At 36.4% G+C, this 26,343-nt stretch overlaps 1 protein-coding gene across 1 annotated transcript in view; it reads right to left on the bottom strand.

Moving 5' to 3' along the window:
• Positions 1-1,551: 1,551 nt before the first annotated feature.
• LOC117329500 (B-box type zinc finger protein ncl-1-like) overlaps positions 1,552-26,343 on the bottom strand; it is a 33,080-nt gene continuing 8,288 nt past the window's right edge. The window contains exon 2 of the mRNA XM_033887463.1: positions 1,552-15,236. Within this exon, the coding sequence (XP_033743354.1) occupies positions 12,934-15,210 (2,277 nt within the window). The 5' untranslated portion in view covers positions 15,211-15,236 and the 3' untranslated portion in view covers positions 1,552-12,933. The remainder of the gene's footprint in view (positions 15,237-26,343) is intronic.

The raw sequence follows: 26,343 nt of genomic DNA on the forward strand, positions 1-26,343 counted from the left end.
CCAGTAAAACATTGTTAGACCCTTATTAGTCCCCTGCCGTTTGAAAAACGGGGGGACTATAGGTTTACCCTCCGTCCGTCCGTCCGTCTGTCCGTCTGTCTGTCCGTCCGTCCGTCTGTCTGTCACGCAATAGTTGTCCGGACAACTCCTTCTAAAGTACTGCTCCGATTTTAATGAAACTTGGTATACATGATCAGTATAACATGTAGTTGTGCATCCCACAATTTTTTTTTTCGAAAAACCAATTTTCAAAATGGCCGCCGACTTCTCATTGGTCGAGACTTGTCCGGACAACTCCTCCTAAAGTACTACTCCGATTTTAACGAAACTTGGTATACATGATCAGTATAACATGCAGTTGTGCATCCCACATTTTTTTTTCGAAAAAAACCAATTTTCAAAATGGCCGCCGACTTCTCATTGGTTGAGACTTGTCCGGACAACTCCTCCTAAAGTACTACTCCGATTTTAACGAAACTTGGTATATATGATCAGTATAACATGAAGTTGTGCATTCCACATTTTTGTTTTTCAAAAATTCATTTTTCAAAATGGCTGCCGGCTTCTCATTGGTTGAGGCTTGTCCGGACAACTCCTCCTAAAGTACTACTCCGATTTTAACGAAACTTGGTATACATGATCTGTATAACATGTAGTTGTGCATCCCACATTTTTTTTTTTTCAAAAATTCATTTTTCAAAATGGATGCTGGCTTCTCATTGGTTGAGGCTTGTCCGGACAACTCCTCCTAAAGTACTACTCCGATTTTAACGAAACTTGGTATTCATGATCAGTATAACATGTAGTTGTGCATCCTACTTTTTTTTTCCCGAAAAACCAATTTTCAAAATGGCCGCCAACTTCTCATTGGTTGAGGCGTGTCCGGACAATCCTAAAGTACTACTCCGATTTTAACGAAACTTGGTATACGTGATCAGTATAACAAGTAGCTTAAAAAATGGAAAATAAATAGTTGCACTCCTGGTTCAGGCAGGGGACTTTGTATTGCTGTTGCAATACTATCCATCCTTGTTTAATTTCCCTTCACAATATCAGCATCCTATACAGGTGTGTGGCAAACTGCAGAACTTCATAATCAAATGTATGATGGATAGTCAGGATTGTGGGGTGTAGTTCTATATCTGAAAACTTATAGTGTAACCCACAAGTCAATCATATTTTGAAAATAAAGTTAATTTCAGTTCCTTCTATTGCTGAAAATGCTGTTATTGCCAGAAAGTAACACCAGTCTTGCTTCGCAACAAAGTCAAAGGCGAGAGGAAAAAATCTAATCTGATCCGAAATTTTATATGTGGTCTTCAGGCAGCCATATCCATGGCTTATCTTGTTCAGCTGTTTATCCTTCAACAATCCGAGTTTTGCTCTGTAACTCACTAATTCTAAATCTTCATCAAATGTCATGATGGTTTTGACATATTTCAGATTGTACTATTCAAGAAAACATAATTTATTGAATGAAAATAAACAATTGGACTTTTCCCATCAGTGGGAGATGGGTTCACTCCAGATACAAAGACAATCAACACCAACTTTGGAAGCAAACAAAATACTTTATTGAATACCATTCAGTTTACACTCATAACAAAACGTGTGAATAGACAATAAAAATGAATTACCGTTGTACAGTTTGTCAAATATATATAAGTTAACACAGAACCGTCAGTTCATCAACCAACATAGAGATCAAGGCTAATTATATTGTACTCGGGGCCATACCCAATTGTAGGCATGCAGTTCCTGGGAGAGAGAAAGGGCTGCTATACCTATTGCATGGTGGGGTTCAAATAGTCCCCCTCAAAAAATACTATGCATGTAGCCTCTTATTTTTCTACCGAGATAAAAGTATTCATATACGCATGCATAATTACGATATGCCACTCCAGGGTAAATGTCATGCTGACACTACGCTGCGATATCTTGTAGACTGTAAACAGCTGGGAGGGTGTGTACCTCTGTTCGAATGTAACATGGGTATTCTATACTGCACCATTTAACGGGTCATTGTAGTAAAATTTACCAAAATATTGTCACAAAGCATATCCCATACAACATATCAGTTCTACATCTACTTTTCATTTCAAAAACATAAGGAGCAACATTTCTTAAAAACTTTTTTTATGAAAACTTTTATATAAACACACGCACACACTGAAAAATAAGTCTAAAGCACCGTATATTGATTATGATTTTTTTTTTTTAATTTCAAAATTATTTTAAGTAACAAGATTTTTATCATTGTGAAAAACAATAGCAGTAGATGGGATTTTTGTGTTTCAATAAGTAATTACTATGCAATGTTTTGAACATTAGCTGCTAACAACTTGTTTGTGTGTGATTAACCTTGGAATGTTATAAAAAAGCAACATAACATTTCTGTCCTGATTAAAACTGGCCGAGGGAAGAAAAACAGAACAAACGGCAACTTATTTGAACATTAGTCACAACTCGTGGTAGAGCAGCAAGTTCTTTACATGCATTGGCCAAATATCTCTAATTAAATGGATATCTTCTTTTATGAATTTTTATCATGAATTATATTTAAGTACATATGCAGCCAAGTGACAGAGTAAAACTTCCTTAATTCTATCATTTCATTCTCGGAATTAACATGCAGTACATTTTGGCAGATTTACCTACTAAGTATTTATAAATGGAAGCATCAGGATTCCTACTGATTTTTATTAGGTTAGGAAAATGAATGAAAATACAATGACACACCTCTATGAAACCATCAAGAAAGATTATATGAGCCCAATAACAATGATGTTATATTGCTCTCTTTGGTCAAACAAGTTTGATTCAGGGTTATCACTCTAACTCGAGATGGCCAATATAAGATGATTTTCACTCCAGATGATTAAGGCAATTTTCTAAGTAAACATCTCTAACCTTGAAAGAATTAATATCAAAGTTCAGATATTTTTCCATGACAAAAGGAACGTTACTTGGCTGCACGTAGAAAAACTTCTGTTAAAAAAGTTGCACTGAAAATTTCTAACAATTTTTTTTTTGAATATCATAACAAAAATGAACGAAAACATTAGGCATTTTATGATTAAACTATTCTGAACTAGTGGGACTTGAAAGGATTCAGTTTGTTGAGTTGAAATGGTTGTGATGACGATAATTCCACAGTACGACTACAAGGCTACATATAGACTACAATCTATTGATATATAGGACATGTATAGAAATGCACTTTCTGACCAACATTATTATACACTAATTGCTCTACCAACCAGTTCCCTAAGTACATGTGTCGATCATTAGTCTTACATCCAAGTTACAACACTCAAGCTGTACCAGGCCTCATGATGACCTTTATTTTATTTAACTGGACAAGTGCAAGTTTTCATTACTATCCTGCTTTTTTGTCCCAAGACATTGAGATTAAATGAACATTTTGATATAAGGTTGTCTTTAATTGAAGACTGGCACATCCGATTTACATGTTCTCAAGCTATGTGAAATGGACACCATTGACCTTGACCCATATCCTTCCTGACTAGATCTCGCATCACATACCCTCGTATGTTCACAACTTCGCACTGTTACCCTGAATTAGATTGATCAATGTCCCCAGAACTACAAGATCAGTTGTCATGGAAACTGGGATTCTACTGTACATGGCCCAACACTCGGTAATGTCATCATCAAAAAGAGAATCGTAATTTGCTGAATTAGCTTCAAAGAGAATTTCACATAACAAAATACTGAAGTATTTATCTAATGGTTAATTAAAGATCTATCACTTTCATTAAATGGATTTAAAAAAAAGAAATTTTGATCAAATAGAAATAAAACTAAAAAAATGTGTGTATGTTTTAACCGATATCATGGTAGAATACATAATGGATGGTGTGTATTATACAAAGATGCTTATTACCGAGGGCAACCAACCTAAGGAGACTGAAGATGAATCAACACATCGCTGATGGACTAAATAAGTATGTACAAAAGTATTATTTAAATTATGAATAAATAATAAAACTTAACAAAGATAAAATCAATATCATAGATGACTAAATATGCTAATGATATAAGCAGTTTATATATTACTGTTTATTTGTACAATGAAAAATATTTCTTCTCTACCTTGTTTCCATGACAACAGTAAGTAGTTCTATAGAGTACTTGGGATTATCTGGCTGAACTTGGATGTAAGACTGTCAAATCGGGAGCATAACATGCCCGTCATGTTTTTTGTTGAGATAATTTCAGGATTCAAAAAACATTTGTTTTTGCCTTGAATTTTCTAAACATTGATTCCTAACAAAAAGAGAGTATATTTCCTCCAAATAAATATCTTCTATCATAAAATTACAAATTTTAAAATTCTGAACCGTTGGGCGTGTATAATATGTTGAACATGTATACATATCTATGGGGTGGGGAGGAAAGGTTTCTAAAACTACCATGACAAAGGCACACAACAGACAAGGGGCACCCCACACACGATCCTCTACAGCATCAACACTTATCAGACTGCTTAACTAGGCCTACCCCCAGGGCCACCAAACAGATTACTGTCGAGTAACTGGGCCAAGCCCCAGGAGTATCTAACAGACTATTCTAGAGTAACTGTACCTAGCATCAATCAGGCCACTACATAGTATCGAGACCTCGCCCCGGGGCATCAATCAGGCTACAACATAGTAACTAGACATCGCCCCGGGGCATCAATCAGGCTACTACAGAGTATCTAGACCTAGCCCCCGGGGCATCAATCAGGCTACTACATAGTAACTAGACCTCGCCCCGGGGCATCAATCAGGCTACTACAGAGTAACTAGACCTAGCCCCCGGGGCATCAATCAGGACTACTACAGAGTAACTAGACCTCGCCCCCGGGGCATCAATCAGGCTACTACAGAGTAACTAGACCTCGCCCCAGGGCATCAATCAGGCTACTACAGAGTAACTAGACCCTAGCCTAGGGGCCTTACAGAGTAACTAGGCCTTGTCACAGGGTCATCAAACAAGATACTCAAAAGATTATCCTGACTTGGACTGAAGGACATCTTAGTGACATCAGCACAAGCTACTGAAAAGCTTTTAGGCCTGACCCTAAGATCATCAAAGGGCATTTAGTATTCTGATGTCGAATCTGAAAGTGAGGAAATGAAGGGTTGTTTTAAACTTATCAAGGGAGAAAAGCAAAACAAAGGCAATCTACAAATTCCTGATCATGTGAACGTTTATACAACACTTCCATTAAAACATGGCTGGCACTCACTCTAAATGCTAGTTAACAAAATGTGAATAATTCAAAATTGTGGATACAGTACCAGTAAAAACTTAACATTCAAGAAAAATCTACAAACAGATATATAACATATTAAATACATTGGCAATAAAAAATTGTTTTTTTTTGTTTGTTTTTATGTTTTTGTTTAATTCACTTCATGCATTTTCTTTCTAAACTATTTATTAATTCATTGTTAGACAAACAAAAAGGAAAAGAAAAACAAAGCAGACACTATATTTGATAATTTGTGATAATTGAACAACAGATTAATACGGGTCAACATGAAAAAAAATATATATAATAATAATAATAATAAGTAATAATAATAACCAACTGTAATATAAGGATTGGTATGTTTGTAAGCCGACACTTGTCTGAACATCTTTTGGTCAAAACTTGTCTCGGCACAAAGTCCGCACGAGGTTTCCTACTCTTTTGACAAATGTCTTTCACCGTGAGCAATTACAGGTTTGTGGGGTTACACCCTTCAATGGATTAAGTATTGTTTTTATTTGAAAAGGTGTCCATTTAATATAAAGATCTGAAGAGTAAACTCTTTTACATAACTGGCCTGAACATTCACTTACAAATTCAAGTTTTAAAAAATTTCAAAACTGTCGCTCAAAAAGTAAATTTCACCCACAATAACAAACTAATGATCACCGAGGGAATTTGTCCATTTAAATTGTTAACAATTCAAAATGTTTCTAACTAAAAACAAGTTTTCAATAATAAGTATAAAATATGAGGCTATGGTCTACAATTATACATGTATCTCCTGTTCTAAGTGAATGGTATTGCTTGTTTTTGTTTTTTAATGATATTTTTAATCTAACAACCAACAAATTGCAAGTCAACACTTCTGTGAGTATTACTATACACCTCCATTCCAAGAAGTTCAATGAACATAATCTAAGTATCTGCTACAAAAGGGGTATAAAATTCAAACAACATTTTCTGCATTCAATGCTAGCTTGTGCTATTATAAAATTTGATTCTTTTTCTCCATTTCAGACATATTGTTATGATTTTAAAAAAAAAACCTCAGGATTCAAAAAAGTAAATAATAATATCATTAAAAGTACTTGAAATTTCTTTCCATCAAAATCAGGAACAAAAGAAAATAAACTGAAAAACTCTACAAAACCTAAGCCGTTTTTGCTTGGTATTTCCCTTTCTTAGAAAACATATGTTGAAGTTAGATTGGAATGAAGCCAAAAAACAACACTTAATATTAATGTTTGACAATGATCACACAACAACTCATAACTACCTAAATATTTTTGTTTTATATATATAATATATATCTATGGATATACAGTGGTAACGTCCCTCAGACAAGCACAAGACATAAAGATAACCATCATATTTAGATCCAACTTGTTTTTGGCAGGTTTGGAAAATAAATTCCATGAATTGTTCATATAACTATGGTAACAAGGCCCCTTACGTTAACAGCACAAATTGAGAATGTGAAGCAGATCATGTTCAAAGATTAACATACATACAACATTCATACAAAGGAACATTTGTTCCCAGTATTCTGAATAAAGAAAACCACATATGTTCTCTATCTGTATCATTAGTAACTAGCTGGAATTCTCATAAAAAACCCAAAAAAGCAAACAAACATTGCAACATATTTTCAAAGGCAACATTTATGTAAATTCAATGATTCCATATCATCATGCAAAAAATAATATAGGTACAAAGCTACCTTGTTGGACCTTTCACTCAACAATCAACAATATATTTTTGTCAATTTTTTTTAAAAAAAAGTGTTTTTTTTTGTCAAACCCACAACTTTGCTGCACCAAACCAAACTTTAACTTTAAATCAACAGTGTCTGCCCTAGCAGCTCTGGTAGTTTATTTTTTTCTTTGCTGCACATCTCTATGAGATCCACAAAAAAGCCTCAAGTCAAAATGAAACATCACAAAGATGGACAAGACAGTGATTTGTCCAGATTAAGCCTTCTTACTGATGGCTGTCAAATTTCCTTTCCCTTTCCACATTAAAGATATATCTCTCTCAAAGTCAAACCTGACCTTCAAAAAAGATCACTCCAGAATAACAATTTTGTTAATAATAAAATATACAACATGCAATCCATCTACCATGTACAAAAATTTTCTAGTCATTATCTATATACAATCTTCAATGCCCAGTGCCATTCACAATGATGATTAAAAAAATCTCAACACTCATAACATGCCTATTCACAATCTACATAGAATTTTTTTTTTACCAAATAACATCAATTTTATTGGTAACTTAAAATATTAAATTAAATACTATTAAATTAAATAGATTATCGAATCAAAATTACAATTATTCACAGGTATGACAAGTCAAGTCAGGTTAACTAAACATTCAAAAACATTCTTAATGTAAAAAGTCTCCAGCTGTTGTTTTTTTTTTCCTCTTCAACAAACCTTTTTTTAATCTTGAAAACAATGAGTATAAAACCACATTAGGTAATATCGTGGTGATAATGGAAATAGGAAAAAAATATTTTTAGATACATGTACTGAAAAATAATTTACAGGGAAACAGAAAAACTGAGTAATTAGAGTTATCTTACCATATCAGAGCACATCCTGGGACTTCTAACACTAAGAAACATCCACCCATGATTGTAGATATGAGGATAACAATATATTGCTTCAGTGTGATGGGGGATGGATTAACAAGGGATGGGAGGAACACAGACTCAACATGTGTGATGATGATTTAACGTCTGTAAAAATATCCAATAAGGACTTTACGTTTTAACATTTAGCTTCACCTGTAGTCAGACAAGTCAACCAAACGAATCAGTTAAAACATTCTAGAAATCAATGTGGACTATATTGACTTAGATCACAGAAACAAACACTGGCTCCATGGGTGGTTACACATACATGCAGGCGTCTTCAGTGAATACATGGACAGAGACACAATATCAGCGATACATGGACCCACGACAGCAACCCACTGATCACCAACATGTACACAAACAATAACAATGTAGAACCAACTACGTACTTTAAATAATGGCACTTTCTGTAAATAATATTAGCAACTGATATACAACAGACTCATTTCGAGTGGTCATTTTACATTAAATACTAACAAAAGCTGGACGTTATCTCGCTGTATTGACCAGGAGCTGGACATCTCACAATTTATGTACAGGAGAAGTCATCAAATTCTACCTACGAGACGAATCTAAGGGAGATAACTTAAGAATAATTCAGCGGAACTAAACATAACAAATGAGGTGGTTCTAAGATCAACAAATTGCAAAATAAATTATTACAATAAACATAAGGGGTTGAAATCGACTGAGGCAAATATTTCTTGTAAAATCTCGGGATTATACAGTGAGCATTTGTGTATACAAAAAATCTACCAACACACATAAATGTGTCTGGATAATGAATTGTGATGTCATCACTATAGCAACAAGGACATGTAACTATGGGGAATGTTCTATCTAAGGTAGCAGTACACTTTCACGACACATTGGAAAGTCAAGAGTCAGTTGTAATATTCAGGTAAAAATTCCTTAATTCATCTTTAAAAGATTGTTTGAAATTTGTGAGGACTTTAACTCTTCCAGCCCAGGCACTGGAAACGAGACAAATGTTAGCACTAATATTAGATATTTAACAAGGTAACACTACAATTTAACAAGGGAAGATAACAAAGTTTGTTTTACCGTTATTCAATTTTGTGGCTTTTTGTTGAGTTTATGTTAACAGTGATGGTAACTGGATAGTCAGACAGCTACTGTACACCTAAAGCATACACAAAAAAAAGCTGAACGCATTTACAACATACATACCAGAATATATAGTGGTCATTTTCAACAATGCATAAGGCAAAAACACATTGGGATGAACTTTATGACAACGGTGAAAATGAGAATGAAACAAATTACATTTCAATTTCAATAAAAGACCGGGCTTTTCCAATGCATGCATGATTTTGGTGAGTGATTTTTTTTTTTCATTTCATTAAAAAAAAACAAAAAAAAACGCGAACAGGAATTGGTGATTAAACTATTGGTGGCTTCAGCACCGTTTGTTTCTTACCACGTAATGCATCGTCTACACAGGTAAAAATTGTAACAAGCCCGCTTGGCCGGGTAGTGAGACAGGGCCAAACAATAGGAGAACAGCAAACCGAGTCTCCCTACCCGTAGCTGGGAATCTCAACAGAAAAGTCACATAGCAACATTGGATATCAAAGTGACAGTGAACAAGCAAAAACAGTTTTCTTTGTATTTTTTTTTTCTTGATATTTTTTTTTTATACTTTTTTACAAATTAAGGCCTATTCATGCTTATGCATTCTCATAACTGCTTAAAACAACAACGAACGGTTATGATTGCATGTCCATCCACCCCACCTAATAATGAGTGGAAAAGTCCATCCGAGTATCTCAGTGGACTAGTCCAAAATACCAAATAGGTTGGATAAACACATATACAGATAGGAAGACACCGTGGTATATTTGATAACGGTTTGGTCAACACTTCTCCCCTATATAACGGTCAACATACTTAGAAAAATAATTCATACTTTTGAACACTTACACATTAAATGGCAAAAAACATCTTCAGCTAGTGAGAAAACTACTTATAATGGGAAGCATTAGCTGAATTGGAATCCAACATGGACTTTTATCCCTTAAATCCACATCATGATCACTTAAACTAATAATATCTTTATGCATATGAGGAAATTTCGTGGTAAATAAGTTTTTGTGCTTCAATTTCAACCAATACAGTCCTGCTTTCTTTTGTCTTCCCATTATAAGACATTTTGCCCCTACAAGATAATAACAAATAGTTTCATCCGTAATCACTTAATTCGTGACTGGAGGAATTTTCTATTTGTGGATATTGGCAGAGGCCGTGAACCACATACCTCTGATAAAATAAAGCATAAAGTTGGACAAGCGACATGTCGGTAATTTTGGGCAAGAGAGGACACCTTGTGCAACAGTTCCCCATAGAAATCATAACATATCAATATGCAAGAATGTACACAATAACTCAAAATACATTTAGGTAACAGCCAACACAATAACACACTCATAATGCTAGTAATCAACATGTATTTTGATTTTGAAAAAAGTTCACTTTTGGACTTAAAGAGGCATTGAATATAAACCTTGACAACAATATCCTGCAGCGTTACCTTCATGCATTGGAAGAGATAGGAATAGGTTCGTATCTAAATAACATCATCAAATGATTAATAAAACTTCTAAAGTTTCTCTGTTCATCAGAACAAACATTTTGGTCTATAAATGGAGCAAATCCTTGTTGACAGCCAACAACACATTCTCCAGCAAAAAAGATATGGATCAACGAGCATGGCTCACCATACAGACAAACTTGGTGAGGTTTATTTTGGCCGTCATACCGGTTTGTCTCGGACTAACTTACACTACTACGTGGCACACAACACCTAGAACATCGAGTACCAAACTCCTTGTGACCAGATAATAAAGACATACAAAAAAATCTCAGGTAGTATAAAAATACAATACGAAATCACGATATATATCTCTCGGAAAAAACAACTTGCATGAAATCGTCTAGCAGATTCTGTGTAGTAAAGCTTAACCTTTAGTTGGTGAAAACACAACATCTCTGTACACAAAAAAAAAACCACATTATAAACTTGAATATGAAATATATTCGGAACTTTTCTGTTTCGCTTCTACAATAAAATATGCAAAAAACCCACTAATCCACAGGCATAAACTCTTGTCTCCATTGTCTGTTGTTTTTATAAATAAAACAGAAAAAAACAATATTATGCCATCAAGCTAAACACAATCATAACTTATAAATTTCAATACATTTTTAACACTGACCAGAATATTACCAAAATTACATTTATATATATATATATATATATATATAATATATATTACTGTTAGTGTCAGCAAGTTCCATCTGATATTCATTATTCAACAACCTTTGTCTTTTTGGTATCACCCAAAATTAATGAGATAAAAATGCTACAGAAAACATACTAGAACTTTTTCACTACATATGACATGTCTGGTGATTTTTTGAACATGCATGTAAATTCATCGTTTTGGCAACAAGCTTCAAAAGAATAGTGGTCTTTCAATTCAACTCTTTTCTGATGACAAACTTTTTGACAAATTAAACATTTCAATGAAAAGAATTATTCCACTTGTTTTGACTGCTATGAAGTTTTGATCTACTTGTATATAAATACAGTATAACTTGAGGTAGCCGTGACAGCAACATATCACTGTGGCAGAAACAGTGAAACCAGCAACCAATTATAATATCATAAAAAAGGGGAAAAACAACAACAACAAAAATCAGGGGGGTTCAAATATGAAACAAGGCGGGAAAACAATTATAACCAAACCAAACAACTATATATAGAAATCTAGGACAACATGAGAATATTTCAACACTATATATATATACTAAACTACAAATTAAATAACACTGAAAAACCTTTACAAAGCATAATTAAATAATCTGGTCAAATTCTGGAGAAACAGTAACTAAGGGAACAATGCCACAACATGGCTATCACATAATTTTGTACAGCAGAAGGGGCCTGTGCACCAACTGTCGTCTGCTGGCCTGGAAAGATTCTATTTATGGCTTCAACCATTCCTCCATTGCTGGAGACAAACCTCCAGTGTTGGAAACTTGTATAGCCATTTGCAAAAATAGAAAGAATTTTTTTGTATAGAATGTTCCGAGAAGAAAGTTAGCCAAGATAGAACTAGAAAATAGATATTTTGATCAGGCAAAGAGCATGTTATAAGCAGTTGATAATGATACAATCAGGTGACCCTTTGGTTTTCACGTTTTTCTTTTGCAGAAAAAATAACTTTTTACATTTATTTTGCAATAAATTAGTATAAAAAGAAAAGGAGAAACTACGTTTTTCCTTTCCCATAGGGATTTTGTGTGGCCACATCAACACAGCAATCTCTCAGGTGTTGTGGGTGATGTGAATACTGATTTTAAATGTTTTATATGATGGCCATGCAGAAACAACATAATAAAGGATAATAAAAAATAACAATTCCCCACCAATGAGAATGCTGGGCTGATGTAGTAACACAATATATTATTTAGGACCCCAAAATCTGGCATGCTATGACAACTGTTGTCATAGCAACACAACAGGCAGATCAAGACCAGACTTTGTTCCATGTTGACGAACGCCGTCATGTGGTAGAAAATGTCTGACTAGTGTCGTTACTGCTGAGTAAATTCTGCGGAATCACATTCCAGATTTACGTGTTGACAAGCACACGCAATAACAAATAATAGTCATCCAAAAATGCTTGCTTGCTGAAGCAGCCATACAATCATAGAAATCAACGTCACATATATCAACCAAAGCCGACAACTCTGTCATCTCGGTCATAACATTGTAAACAATATATATGGCAGCCATAAAACGGGGCAGTCTTCTATTCCATCCTCAATAGGATTTCTTGCTCCAACTAACCAAACTCTTTGATGACCTGGAATCAGTTCAATAATCTGTCCAATGACCAGGCAGTCCCATAACAACAACCACTCTTGTTCAAGGTTGGTTGGTACTCACTAAATGCTGAAACAGACTTCGGTCCGGGTCTGGTGCCATCTCCCAGTCTAGTCACATGCCCATACCTGGTATCTGTGAATACCTGTAGATGTAGAGACGGTAGTCCTTGCTGGCTAAGACCACAGAGCCATCATCCATCAGGGCCACGTCAAAGCATTGAGCGTGCTTCACCTTGCTCTCAAGGGCATTGATAAGCTGGCCCTCCTGAGTGAAGATGGTCAGGTTGAAGTTGTTATGATTGTCTGCTACAAGAATATCGCCCTGGCTGTTGATCCCGACACCGATTGGGTAGTTAGTGATTCCTTCGCCACCGATCTGTCGCAGGAACACTCCCTGGTAGTTGAATACTTTAACACAGTGTGCACGGTTGTCACTGATGAAGATCTCTTCCTTATCGTTAACAACCACACCATTGGGGAACTCCAAGTGTTTTGAGCATCCAAACTTGTGCAAGACATTTCCATATTGGTCAAAGATGATTACTCGCATCACCTTGCACTCAACGATAACAATGCGACCCTTGTTATCGACAGTGACTCCTCGTGGGTGCTGGAGAATATTGGCACCAAATTTTCGGACAAACTGTCCATATTGGTTGTAGATCTGGATTTGGTGTGTCGGGCTCCTCTCGGTGACGATGATGTCACCAGATGATTGGACTACAGCAACTCTGTTGGGATACAGCAGTTGACCATCTCTCTTTCCACATTCACCAAATTGGAATTTGAATCGCCCCTCCTTGTCAAAGATCTGGATGCGATGGTTGTTGGTGTCTGCGACAATGATGTCGTTTTGAGCATTGACAGATACACCACTGGGCTCCGTGAACTGACCTTCCATGACACCAAACTCGCCAAACTTGCAGTGGTAGATCATCTTCTGGCGTTTAATCTGGGACTTTGGTGGATACAGACTTGTCAGGTTCATCTTGGATGTCAGGTCGAAGAGAGGATCGCTGCTCGTTGAGAAGACATCGACACCATTCTGGAAGATGTCGAGACCAACAGACCATTTCTCATACATACTGGTGTCTGACTGTGGGAATATGAGACTGTTAGATGATCCAAACTCACTCTTGGTCAGTGGTGGGGGTTCAAAGATGTGGCCGTTTGTAAGAGTTGGAGTCTGGGTGACGATGCCATTTGGTCGAGCAATGGGCTGTTGTTTCTGAACAGGAGCAATCATGTCTTCACCCTCACGGATGTATCCAAAGGTGTTGCGAACACCAGTAGTGATGGCTTGGAAATTGGAGACAAACTCCATGTCAAAGTAGGCCTGATTGTCCATGTCAGGGCTGAAGTTAAACATGTTCTGGAATCTCTGCTCTACCAGATTTTTGAACAGCAAGGCTTCAGTGATGCTGGCGAATTTGAGGACTTTATCAACAAATTCACATCCCTGGTAGAGTCTGTCAATGTTTTCTTGGATCTTCTGGGCTAGAGTACTTATGGACACTTGTTTGGTATTGAACACCTGGTCGAGCTCCTTCAGACATTCTTGTTTGCGCTCTTCGATCATTGCGCGATAGAAGTTGTAAGTATCATTTATATCATTCTGTGCCTTGTGGTACTGTACTTGCAGTCTGCTGGACATGTGCTCGATTCCCTTGGCGGATGTACGCAGCTCATTGATTTTGCCCTTAGCATCTTCATCAAGGTTTCTCAGTTGATCCATCTGTCTCTCTCCAATGTCCATAATGAATTGGCAGTCGTGCCCACGGCCATGGTCAAAAACTGTGCACTCCTTACAGATAGGCTGGGAACACGTCTTGCAGTAAAACTTAAGTACGTCTGTCTTGTGACGTGGACAGTAGATGGGTTTCTCAGTCTTGTTGCCGCTGTCCTCCTTATTTCCCTGCAGCTCGCTCAGACTTGCCACTCTGTGGCCTTCAAAACAATGCATAAACTGGTGAGCCATCACACAGTTAGCACAAAGGAAATTTGCACAGTCAAAACAGCGGGCCACTGCGTTGAGGTCCTTGCTCTTGCAACCTGTGCAGTGTAAGGCACTTGTGTCCAGAGCATTTGTTTCTAACAAATTGCTGACTGCGTAGTCTGGCAGGAGACCAGTCAGCCCCTGACCACCAAGAAAAGTGTCCTGGTGACACTCTGAGCAGCTAACCTTGTCGGCGACCTCCTGTTGTTTCTCCAGACAGGGCTGACAGAATGTGTGGAAGCAGCTTAGCACCTTAGGGATCGTAAATGTTTCATGACAAATGGAGCATCGAGTATTGGGCCCTGTTGTCTCGCCCATCTCGCTGTCTGAGGAGTTTGATGTGGTCGACGCAGTGGTCGTCGTGTCACTCTGTGAGGGTGTAGGTGAAGCCATGTTTGTTGATTGGTTATCAATTGCACCTGTAAGATACAAATGTGAAGAAATTGTTAGTTTACAGAATACACAACAACCAGTAATACGTTATCTAAATACGCCACCTGTCTTATCAACACTAGATTTACTGAAGATCTATCATCACAAAATCTAACATTAAAATGATATTATTATTAAAAGCTAATACAGGTACATGTATACCATAAAAAACAATACAATGGACATTTACATAAATTATTTAAAATTGTGGATATACACACAATAAATTTCAGAAATATTTTTTGCACACTTTACTATACCAAGCATCTCATTGGCAATGTAATATTATTCCAATGACAATATATTTCTAGCCATTATAAAGTACCATGTATTCAAATTGATGTAAACAGCTGTGTGCTCCAGGTACGAGACAGGTAACACATGGTATATAGTGAAACATCTGTTAGCAAAGCAACCATTATACATATAGCTATCAACCAGTTCTAACGATCAACAACTTAATGTAACAAACAGTACCAGGTATTGATATTTCTAAATTATGATTGAAAATTCAAAGTATCAGTATACTGTACCTATCATAATTATTATGTCATCAGTATCGGTATATTGTACCTATCATAATCATTATGTCGTCAGTATCAGTATATTGTACCTATCATAATTATTATTATGTAGTCAGTATCGATATCAGTATATTGTATCTATCATAATTATTATGTCGTAAGTATCTGTATATTGTACCTATCATAATTATTATGTCGTCAGTATCAGTATATTGTACCTATCATAATTATTATTATGTAGTCAGTATCGATATCAGTATATTGTATCTATCATAATTATTATGTCGTAAGTATCTGTATATTGTACCTATCATAATTATTATGTCGTCAGTATCAGTATATTGTACCTATCATAATTATTATGTCGTCAGTATCAGTATATTGTACCTATCATAATTATTATGTCGTCAATATCGGTATATTGTACCTATCATAATTATTATGTCGTCAGTATCGGTATATTGTACCTATCATAATTATTATGTCGTCAGTATCTGTATATTGTACCTATCATAATTATTATGTCGTCAGTATCGGTATATTGTACCTATCATAATTATTATGTCGTCAGTATCGGTATATTGTACCTATCATAATTATTATGTCGTCAGTATCAGTATATTGTACCTATCATAATTATTATGTCTTCAGTATCTGTATATTGTACCTATGATAATTATTATGTCGTCAGTATCAGTATATTGTACCTATCATAATTATTATGTCGTCAGTATCGGTATATTGTACCTATGATAATTATTATGTCGTCAGTATCTGTATATTGTACCTATCATAATTATTATGTCGTCAGTATCGGTATATTGTACCTATCATAATTATTATGTCGTCAGTATCGGTATATTGTACCTATCATAATTATTATGTCGTCAGTATCGGTATATTGTACCTATCATAATTATTATGTAGTCTCAGTATCGGTATATTGTACCTATCATAATTATTATGTCGTCAGTATCGGTATATTGTACCTATCATAATTATTATGTCGTCAGTATCGGTATATTGTACCTATCATAATTATTATGTCGTCAGTATCGGTATATTGTACCTATCATAATTATTATGTCGTCAGTATCTGTATATTGTACCTATCATAATTATCATGTAGTCAGTATCAGTATATTGTACCTATCATAATTATTATGTAGTCATATCGATCAGTATCGGTATATTATACCTATCATAATTATTATGTCGTCAGTATCGGTATATTGTACCTATCATAATTATTATGTCGTCAGTATCTGTATATTGTACCTATCATAATTATTATGTCGTCAGTATCGGTATATTGTACCTATCATAATTATCATGTAGTCAGTATCAGTATATTGTACCTATCATAATTATTATGTAGTCATAACGATCAGTATCGATATATTATTCTACATATTAGAACTCCTTTTCTCCAGAAATGGCTGGGGCGTGCTTGTCTTAGCATATTAGAGCAGTCTCAGCAGGTAATTAATTACTATTACTTATATACTCTACATTTTAATTTATACAGGTAGCTAGCTATAGGTATATATCTTATTTAGTATATATGTACTTTATCATGTATATATACTGTAGTATACATGATAAAGTATTATAAGATTTGTCCCTTCTTCATCAATTTCATCAATCCCCTCTGATCTTACAACCCAATGGCCAACACTCTTTGTTAAAATAATTCTAGCTTCCGAGCTTGATATTAATATTCAATGATGCCTTTTATCCGACAGTCTAATGTTGATTCAACCACTACACCAGCACCTGACTCGGCCATCAATTTTCTCTTGGTCAGTTAATTTGGTAGAGTAAAAATCCCCTGGGCCAGTGACTTATTTTCTTCCAAGAACATTACAATAGTGATGAAATATGGCTGGGTCCAATTGGGATAGAATTGGGATCAACTCCAAATGTACTAAATAAATTAATACATCCTCACCATACTACAATTTAAACCACTCCAAAGATAGGTCAAAGTTTTCCTCGGCATATTATACAGTACACCCTATTATAAGCCAATTAACATATTACTATTCTTATAATTGTCTAATTGTACAATTATAATTCACTATGATTTAATCTTTAACAAGGAAGCAACTTGTTATCAATATGTCCTAAATTCCAAATTTAAACCAAAATTTCTTGACGAAATGTTGTTGCCCTGAGCCAGGGACGTCAGGGGAGATGGCTGTATCACTACAGTGCCATGTTTCCACTGTGGAAGGAGACCTAGAGAGGCAGCTGGAGAATTAAATAAAGAATGACTCAAAAGCCTTACTCAGACAAGCAGCCGCAGGGTCTGACTGTCAGTGAGTCGCTGGGTTTGTTTGTCAGTCAGCTGGCAAACCTATGTAACTATGCCAGCATCTTGGGGCCTACAGCTAGCAGAGAACCTCCTCTCATAGCAGTCTCGCCAGCTAACCAGACCGTCTGATACCACTCACCACTACTGGTGTAAAGTCAGCCATATTATGACTCATGATAATCATTCCATAATTCAAGTGGGGGAAATAGAATGGTTTTCTTTCTCCGTCTCCCTAGAGAAATGAGGTGCATTCAGCATGCCTTTCACACAGGACACACAAAGAGGCAGCGCCTGACTAATGTCTGGGTAAAAAAATCACATTTTTATTTTTCAAGCTGACAGGCTCATTGGCTGTGCTATTATAAATCTGTTCCTGCTCAGTCTTGCTTGTACTTGCCGCTTATTCTACCTGGACATTTTAAACCACCCTTAACAGACAACAGCAAGCTCAATTATACAGGTAAAGGAACAGGTCAAGTGAAAACAATCCGTTCTGATCTTTATCTCTAAAATTATCACCAAGCCTGTAGAAAACTACTGTCAGAAAATCTCGGCTTTGTGTTTGAGCACAGGGTAACTTGATACTCCTTGCCTCTGGGTTCCTATGATAGGACAATGGCAGACATCGAGGCCAGAGTCCCATGGTTCACTGACTCGAGCCCTGGACAGCACTCCCAATCCTCCCTATCAACTGTACTGGTAAACAGCCCTGACTCTTCGATTTATCCTTTGTCTGTGAGGAATTATCCTTTGTCTGGGACGCACCAGACTACCTATTCCTTATAGATGATAAACACTTTGTCACAGTAACGACTGCCTACAGGTCACAATAATAAGACCATAATGATAAAGAGAAATCTATCTGAGATTTTTTTTGATGTTCCAATTATCGTAAGATTGACAATATATTCACCTCAAACCCATACTTATTCCATCGACATATGGTACATTTGTACAATTGTATGATAAAAGGATCCTTCAAGACACAGACTCACCAGGTATGACCTTTGCCAATACTGATACAGAATAACTTGACAGACCTTTAAAAATTACTTAGTTTTAGTCATAATTTATCTTATTTATTCTTTTTTTTTTACAAGCATCAATTTTCCGATTGTTTCATTATGATGTGCATGTGAATTATCAAATGTACCCAGAATTTAACAATCTGTATTTCAATATTTCATTTCTTAAATTTAAACTAAGCCAGGAGAATAAAATCTGAATTTAGAATTTTAAACTGAACTTTACAATCATGAAATATTTACATTCCATATAAGTTCACTTCTATCATTGCATACTGTACAAATGTACACTTTCCTACTTTGAGTACTTTGGCAACAGGACAAGCAAAAAATGCTTTCAGATCTACATTTCATAATACATATCAAAATGTTAGCTAACAGTAACAATATGAAGTACTACTCCTCAACATCAGACTTGTGGATCCCAACTTATAGCTCATGTACATACTTGCAGCATTGTTTAAATCCAATCTGAACAGAGTCGGTGAGACTCTGTTGCACATGTCATTGGAGAAGAGATATCCAGTAGTGCCTTAACTAGTAGTCGTCATGGTTCAGCGGACAGAATGGAAGACGTTAATTTAAAAACAAAGTTTAACCTTAACATCAGCACTACACTGTTCAGTGACCTATAGCTTTGTTTTTTGACCTTGGGAAATTCTGACAAAACACCATTGTCATACCGTATATATATATATACCACAGGGGTCAACTAAGTACTGATGGGAAAAAAGATGCAAGGATGCGAAATTGCATGTACATTTTCTTTTTTATTTGAACTATGCAATACAACAAACAACATTATGGCCAACATTATATTCGGCCAGCACTATACTCATGTATGTGTTACACTTGTGTTACCTCAGTTGTAGCCCGAGTTTTCTCTGGCCCTGTCACCATGTCTGGTGTAGGGCCAGAGCGCACTACTATATGAAAACGTGGAATTATCCGACACCGTTTGGTGTCGCTAAGAATTTGATGCAAAAACAATAAAATCGGGTGTGACATAACACCTACCTTACATATATGGATAAATGAGATATTTATGTACCCCAAAACACCCATTTAGTCTCATATAGGTGTTTTATTTCGTCCGTACAGGCCCTCGCTTTACGCTAGTCAAAATTTCATACTTGACCCGACGCCATATTGCTAACTATGTAGGTCGCGGTCCGCCTAATTACCCTAATCTGTGCGCGATGGAGCGAAAAGAAAAAAAAATACAACATTTACTTTTATATATTTTACCGCTTATAATTTATAAATAATGATTTTTTTAATGGAATATAACATCTTTTGGGAAATAATCAACTTAGTTTTCATAATTTAAACTTTGTAAGAAGAAAAACACAACAAGGGCCCAATGGGCCCAAATCGCTCACCTGTAATGCAGTGATCTTTTCATATATGGATCCTGCAGTTATTTGAAAGCATGCTACAGGACCAATATAATGTCTCTCTGCACTTTGGCTTTTCACTAAAAGTCATTTAAAGATTTAAGCATACTTGATCGACGTGACCTTGAATGTGAGTCAAGGTCATTCATTTGAACAAACTTGGTAGCCCTTTACCGCAGCATGCTACAGTCCCAATATCAACTCCCTGGGACTCTTGGTTATTGAGAAGAAGTCGTTTAAAGATTTTAGCCTTTTGACCCCTGTGACCTTGAATGAAAGTCAAGGTCATTCATTTGAACAAACTTGGTAGCCCTTCACCCCAGCATGCTACAGGCCAAATATTAGGTCTCTGGGACTGTTGGTTATTGAGAAGAAGTCATTTAAAGATTTTAGCCTTTTTGGCCCCTGTGACCTTGAATGAAGGTCAAGGTCATTCATTTGAACAAACTTGGTAGCCCTTCACTCCAGCATGCTACAGACCCAATATCAACTCCCTGGGACTCTTGGTTATTGAGAAGAAGTTGTTTAAAGATTTTAGCCTTTTTGACCCCTGTGACCTTGAATGAAGGTCAAGGTCATTCATTTGAACAAACTTGGTAGCCCTTTACCCCAGCATGCTACAGACCCAATATCAACTCCCTGAGACTCTTGGTTATTGAGAAGAAGTCGTTTAAAGATTTTAGCCTTTTTGACTCCTGTGACCTTGAATGAAAGTCAAGGTCATTCATTTGAACAAACTTGGTAGCCCTTCACCCCAGCATGCTACAGGCCAAATATTAGGTCTCTGGGACTCTTGGTTATTGAGAAGAAGTCGTTTAAAGATTTTAGCCTTTTTGACTCCTGTGACCTTGAATGAAAGTCAAGGTCATTCATTTGAACAAACTTGGTAGCCCTTTACCCCAGCATGCTACAGGCCAAATATTAGGTCTCTGGGACTGTTGGTTATCGAGAAGAAGTCGTTTAAAGATTTTAGCCTTTTTGGCCCCTGTGACCTTGAATGAAGGTCAAGGCCATTCATTTGAACAAACTAGGTAGCCCTTCACCCCAGCATGCTACAGACCCAATATCAACTCCCTGGGACTCTTGGTTATTGAGAAGAAGTCGTTTAAAGATTTTAGCCTTTTTGATCCCTGTGACCTTGAATGAAAGTCAAGGTCATTCATTTGAACAAACTTGGTAGCCCTTCACCCGAGCATGCTACAGACCCAATACCAACTCCCTGGGACTGTTGGTTATTGAGAAGAAGTCGTTTAAAGATTTTAGCCTTTTTGACTCCTGTGACCTTGAATGAAGGTCAAGGTCATTCATTTGAACAAACTTGGTAGCCCTTCACCCCAGCATGCTACAGACCCAATATCAAGTCCCTGGGACTCTTGGTTATTGAGAAGAAGTCGTTTAAAGATTTTAGCCTTTTTGACTCCTGTGACCTTGAATGAAGGTCAAGGTCATTCATTTGAACAAACTTGGTAGCCCTTCACCCCAGCATGCTACAGACCCAATATCAAGTCCCTGGGACTCTTGGTTATTGAGAAGAAGTCGTTTAAAGATTTTAGCCTTTTTGACTCCTGTGACCTTGAATGAAAGTCAAGGTCATTCATTTTAACAAACTTGGTAGCCCTTCACCCCAGCATGCTACAGACCCAATATCAAGTCCCTGGGTCTTTTGGCTATTTAGAAGAAGTCGTCTAATTTTTTTTTAGCATATTTGACTCCTGTGACCTTGAATGAAAGTCAAGGTCATTCATTTGAACAAACTTGGTAGCCCTTTACCCCAGCATGCTACAGACCCAATATCAACTCCCTGAGACTCTTGGTTATTGAGAAGAAGTTGTTTAAAGATTTTAGCCTTTTTGACCCCTGTGACCTTGAATGAAGGTCAACGTTATTCATTTGAACAAACTTGGTAGCCCTTCACCCCAGCATGCTACAGGCCCAATATTAGGTCTCTAGGCCTTTTGGTTATTGAGAAGAAGTTGCTTGAATGGAAAGTTGACGCCGGACGGACGGCCGGACGGCCGGACGGCCGGACGGCCGGACGGACGACGGACGGACGACGGACGCCGCGCCACGGCATAAGCTCACTTGCCCTTCGGGCAGGTGAGCTAATAAATGATATGTGGTCTTTTCGGTCCATTGCGTTCCGATTTGGGTGGTTAGTCGTACTGTCACTTACAAAATGGCGGGTCAACAGTATGAAATTTTGACTAGCGTAAAGCGAGGGCCTGTACGGACGAAATAAAACACCTATATGAGACTAAATGGGTGTTTTGGGGTACATAAATATCTCATTTATCCATATATGTAAGGTAGGTGTTATGTCACACCCGATTTTATTGTTTTTGCATCAAATTCTTAGCGACACCAAACGGTGTCGGATAATTCCACGTTTTCATATAGTAGTGCGCTCTGGCCCTACACCAGACATGGTGACAGGGCCAGAGAAAACTCGGGCTACCTCAGTTGGTATGTATCAGTCTGACAAATTCTGCTGAATCAGACCTGGAGATGATGGCCAGGACTCCCTGTAGATATCTCTATTGATAATAGTGCTCTTTGAAGGTACAAATTATAGATCAAATACATTTATACCTTCAATACAGACGGCAAAATCAAATCACTCCCAGATTAAGAGTGCTCGATGGCTAGCAAATTAAACTCTATACAGTTCAACCACAGAATCACAGACGATTCATATCTTAAGTCTATCAAACAGCTCACCAATGGTGACAACCAAGGAGTTACAGACAGCCGCACATATCTTAAGTCTACCAAACAGCTCACCAATGGTGACAACCAAGGAGTTACAGACAGCCGCCACATATCTTAAGTCTATCGAACAGCTCACCAATGGTGACAACCAAGGATTTACAGACAGACTATAGCTACATGCTGTAAGTCTATCAAACAGCTCACCAATGGTGACATGAACCAAGTAGTTACAGACAACCGACACATATCGTTAATCTACCACATATAGCTCATCAATGGTGACAATCAAGGAATTACAGTCAAAGAACATACCATAAGTCTACCAAACAAAAAATCTCTAAAACCAAATACACTATCATACCAACTTACTCCGTCAGAAGATTTCTAGGGGAAACATTTGGACTTTTGAAGTGTAAAATTCATCTCAGAAAATGAAATAATCTGTATACATATATAGTTTACACTACCAGGTTACAACCCACTAATTATTTATAACTACTACACCTGACAATTACACATTCCCCACAATAAACTTCAAGGACAACCACATAATGAGCAGTATAATGACCTTGCTTGCCTTCACATGTACAGCTGCCTACAGTAGATTGAGTAGCAGTTTAAATGACCTATGACCTGCTGTGGGTGTGACCTATGACCTGTAGGTTGTCTATCATTGGCCATATATCAATCAAAGGTTTGTCACTATAAAGCTATCAGAAGTAATGAGTATCCAAATGTGTACAGGTAAACAGCCAAGGCAGACAGCCTGTGTCAAAACAATGACCGCTCAATACACTGACCTCCTCAATACAATGACCTCTGAGGTAAACAAGCTACCTCAAGCTCGAGTTCCACTACTACTACCTAAGAAGCCCTAAACAACCCCTTGTTTACCAGTGTACCAATATAACTTTATTAGTTGGGGTTTTTATTCATTTCCTATTTTGGGATTTCTGAAGTGAAGGTCAACATCTTCTGAAAATAGTGATGGGAATTGGTTTAAATTTTATCTAATGACACTTACATAATCTGTTATTATTTACAGCCAAACAAAGGTCCTTTCTGAAGCAACAGTTTTATACCAATCAGTATCTTCCAAATTACTATGATTCCTAATTTGTGCAAACATGAGCTGCTGGAAAACTATAAAAAAAATTAAACAGAATGGTTGGTTACAATCAGCAACAACCAATTGATTTTTTTACTATACATTTTACAATTTATAAATATATTTAGAATATCTAGCTGCATTTGATTATAAGACATATTACTATCAGCTGAAGGAAACACGAACAGAATAACAGATAGTCGTTATATAGTCGTTAGGACGGTGGACCGGACTATAAATATATAAGCTCCAACATTGTCTTTATATAACAGTGATTTGTATAGCTATTTACTGATGGTTCATTAAAATTTCTTACTTCATGCCTGCACATGAACTAAGTTCTGTAAAACTTGGGCAAGAAAAAAAGAAGAGGTTGTGTTGATATAATGTGGATCTCCAGACAGACACATTACCAAGTCCTGGATCACAGATCAGCCTCTCCTAAAACACCACACCAGATAGCAATTAAATCATTTCCTTCAATACACTGCTGACAATATGTATAAATAGATCATCGACAAAACCATGTCCCAACACATATATATACACTGAAAATGTTACATCTATTCAGCTTGCTCACAACCAAAATAGATATAGACGATTATTTATAGTCTAACAGGCCAGCCCAAGTATACATATACATGACTGACATCAGCCCAACAATATTACATAGTTCACCAACACTAGACTACTGTTCTTCAATTTTGAACCTGAATATTTCTGATCATCAAATGTTTATTTAATGCAGTTATTTTACTTATCTTATAAATAATGTTGTGTCTAACTTAAGTGAAATCCAGCCGTGTCATCATAAATTACTTACAAGGTAGAGTTCAACTATATTTAGCATAATATCCATTTCATTTAAATATTGATAAGGATTAACTTTAACATATTGAAATCATATAAGATATATGTGTGAAGCACTCTGGGTAGTGGTAACAAAATTGTCATTCCTTACAATTCCATGCTTTTCCTGCCCCTTTGGGAAATCGTCACTAGGGGAAATTGGAAAAAAAATGCAGCAAAATATATGGAGGGAAATGGGAAAATAGGTGTCTGGATTTTGTGACATGCATAAAGATTTCAAGATTCTAGGAATTTTAATGACTTCATTGGAAAAAAATAAACATCATAAATACACCAAATCAAAATATATTGGCTGGTAAAACACTCATAACAACATGATACAGCTAGTTCAAGCCATGTGGCAACTTTTAAATACTATTAAATGTGAAAAGGCTTAATAAATTGTGCTGTGATTCAAGCTAAGGCTCCAGTCTGGGAGATCATGAGAGTACTTTGAGGAGGTTGGCAATACACACCTAACTCTGGTAGTTACAAAATATCGGACAGTACACTTACTTAGTATGAGACAGATTCAGAGGCAGATATCTGGGTGCCCTACTTTTGCTGGGGCTATACATGTGCACCATATGTATTTAGTGAAGGATTCCTGATATCTGACACAAGCAGGGACTGGTCTGATCAAACCTGGTACCCCAGTCATATTCCTGGTCTAAGATTCAACATTTCATTCAACCTCCACTCAAAAGTAATTTTATTATTTAACGGAACTCAAATTCAATTTTGTTGATTTTACTGTTTATAAATTCCAAAAGTTCAAATACTAAAGTTATAGTTTAAAGCCAAGGGTATAAAATTAACCTTAGGAGAACTCAAGAAATACTAAAATATTTTTGCCTCCTACCTGTACTCCTAACTGAACTCAAAATCTTTGAGTCAGGTATAGGTATATGATACCTGTAACAGTAGCTAGACACATGTGATCATTTATAAAAGGTAGTAGGTGTCATCTTATTCATAACTTTCTGCTCCAGTGATATTTCCTCTTAAAATCCTCAATTGTCAGTCAATTTGCCATAGTAAATATTCAACCAACCAAGATAATAATGTCAGGATTTGTAACCCTCCGAGTGTACCATGCCTTAGAAACAAATAAATTCTCAAGACATTGAAATGACACAAAATATTGATTCGTTACATCAACAAT

Source organism: Pecten maximus, chromosome 6 (assembly GCF_902652985.1).
Source record: "Pecten maximus chromosome 6, xPecMax1.1, whole genome shotgun sequence".
Lineage (NCBI taxonomy): Eukaryota > Metazoa > Mollusca > Bivalvia > Pectinida > Pectinidae > Pecten > Pecten maximus.